General features: G+C 53.5%; 1 protein-coding gene across 1 annotated transcript in view; it reads right to left on the reverse strand.

Annotated features, from left to right (window-relative positions):
* Positions 1-1700, reverse strand: part of MUC22 (mucin 22) — a 24215-nt gene that overhangs the window by 12413 nt on the left and 10102 nt on the right. Inside the window, exon 3 of the mRNA XM_011945064.1 lies at positions 7-1644. Within this exon, the coding sequence (XP_011800454.1) occupies positions 7-1644 (1638 nt within the window). The remainder of the gene's footprint in view (positions 1-6; positions 1645-1700) is intronic.

A 1700-nucleotide genomic window follows, 5' to 3' on the forward strand; every position in this document is an offset into this window, starting at 1 on the left:
CAGAGCCTGTGGTAGTGACTGTAGTGGTGTCAGAGCCTTCAGTAGAGGCTGTGGTGGTCTCAGAGCCTGTGGTAGAGACTGTAGTGGCATCAGAGCCTTCAGTAGAGGTGATGGTGGTCTCAGAGCCTGCTGTAGAGGCTGGGATGGTCTCAAAGCCTGGAGTGGAGACTGTGGTGGTCTCAGAGCCTGTGATAGAGGCTATGGTGGTCTCAGAGTTTTCGGTGAAGACTGTGGTCATTTTAGAGCTTGCAGTGGAGACCTTGGTGGTCTCAGAGCCTATGGTAGAGGCCATAATGGTCTCAGAGCCCATGGTGGATGCCATAGTGGTCTCAGAGCTTGTAGTAGAGGATGTGGTGGCCTCAGAGCCTATAGTAGAGGTTGAGGTGGTCTCGGAGCCTTCAGTAGAGGCTGTGGTGGTCTCGGAGCCTGTGATGGAGACTGTAGTTATCTCAGAGCCTTCAGTAGAAGTAGTAGTGGTCTCTGAGCCAGTGATAGAAACTTTAGTGGTCTCAGAGCCTGTGGTGGAGAGTGTAGTGGTCTCAGAGCCTGTGGTGGAGAGTGTAGTGGTCTCAGAGCCTGTGGCAGATACTGTAGTAGTCTCAGAGCCTTCAGTAGAGGTGATGGTAGTTTCAGAGCCTGTGGTAGAGACCACGGTGGTCTCAGAGCCTGTGGTGGAGACTGTAGTGGTCTCAGAGCCTTCAGTAGAGGCTGTGGTGGTTTCAGAGCTTGTAGTAGAGACCGTGGTGGTCTCAAAATCTGCAGTCGATGCCGCGGTGTTCTCAGAATCTGCAGTAGAGACTGTGGTGGTCTCAGAGCCTGCAGTGGAGGCTGCAGTGGTCCCAGAACCTTCAGTAAAGGCTGTGGTGGTCTCAGCACCTGTGGTGGAAACTACAGTCATCTCAGAGCCTTCAATGGTAGTGATGGTGGTCTCCAAGCCTGTGGTTGAAACTGTAGTGGTCTCAGAGCCTGTGGTAGAGACTGTGGTGGTCTCAGAGCCTGTGGCAGAGACTGTAGTGGTCTCAGAGCCTTCAGTAGAGGCTGTGGTGGTCTCAGAGCCTGTGGTAGAATCTGTGGTGGTTTCAGAGCCCATGGTGGAGGCTGTGGTGGTCTCAGGGATGGTATTAAAGTCTGTGGTGGTCCCAGAGCCTGTGGTAGAGGCTGTGGTGGTCTGAGAGCCTTCAGCAGAGACTGTGATCATCTCAGAGCTTGCAGTGGAAACCTTGGTGGTCTCAGGGCCTATGGTAGAGGCCATAGTGGTCTCAGAGCCCATGGCGGATGTCATAGTGGTCTCAGAGCCTGTAGTAGAGGCTGTGGTTGTCTCAAACCCTGTAGCAGAGGCTGAGGTACTCTCAGAATCTTCAGTAGATACTATGTTGGTTTCAGAATCTTTAGTAGAGGCTGCAGTGGTCTCAGAGCCTGCAGTAGAGGCTGCAGTGGTCTCAGAGCCTGCAATGGAGACTGTGGTGGTCTCAGAGCCCATGGTGGAGGCTGCAGTGGTCTCAGAATGTGCAGTAGAGGCTGTTGTGGTCTCAGAGGCTGCAGTGGTCTCAGAATCTGCAGTAGAGGCTGTGGTGGTCTCAGAGCCTGTGGTAGAAGCCATGGTGGTTCCAGAGCCTGAAGTTGAGACCATGGTGGTCTCAGAGCCTAAAGTAGAGATTATGGTGGTCTCAGAGCCCATGGTGGAGACTGTGGTGGTCTCA

Source organism: Colobus angolensis, unplaced genomic scaffold (assembly GCF_000951035.1).
Source record: "Colobus angolensis palliatus isolate OR3802 unplaced genomic scaffold, Cang.pa_1.0 Scaffold238, whole genome shotgun sequence".
Classification (NCBI taxonomy): domain Eukaryota; kingdom Metazoa; phylum Chordata; class Mammalia; order Primates; family Cercopithecidae; genus Colobus; species Colobus angolensis.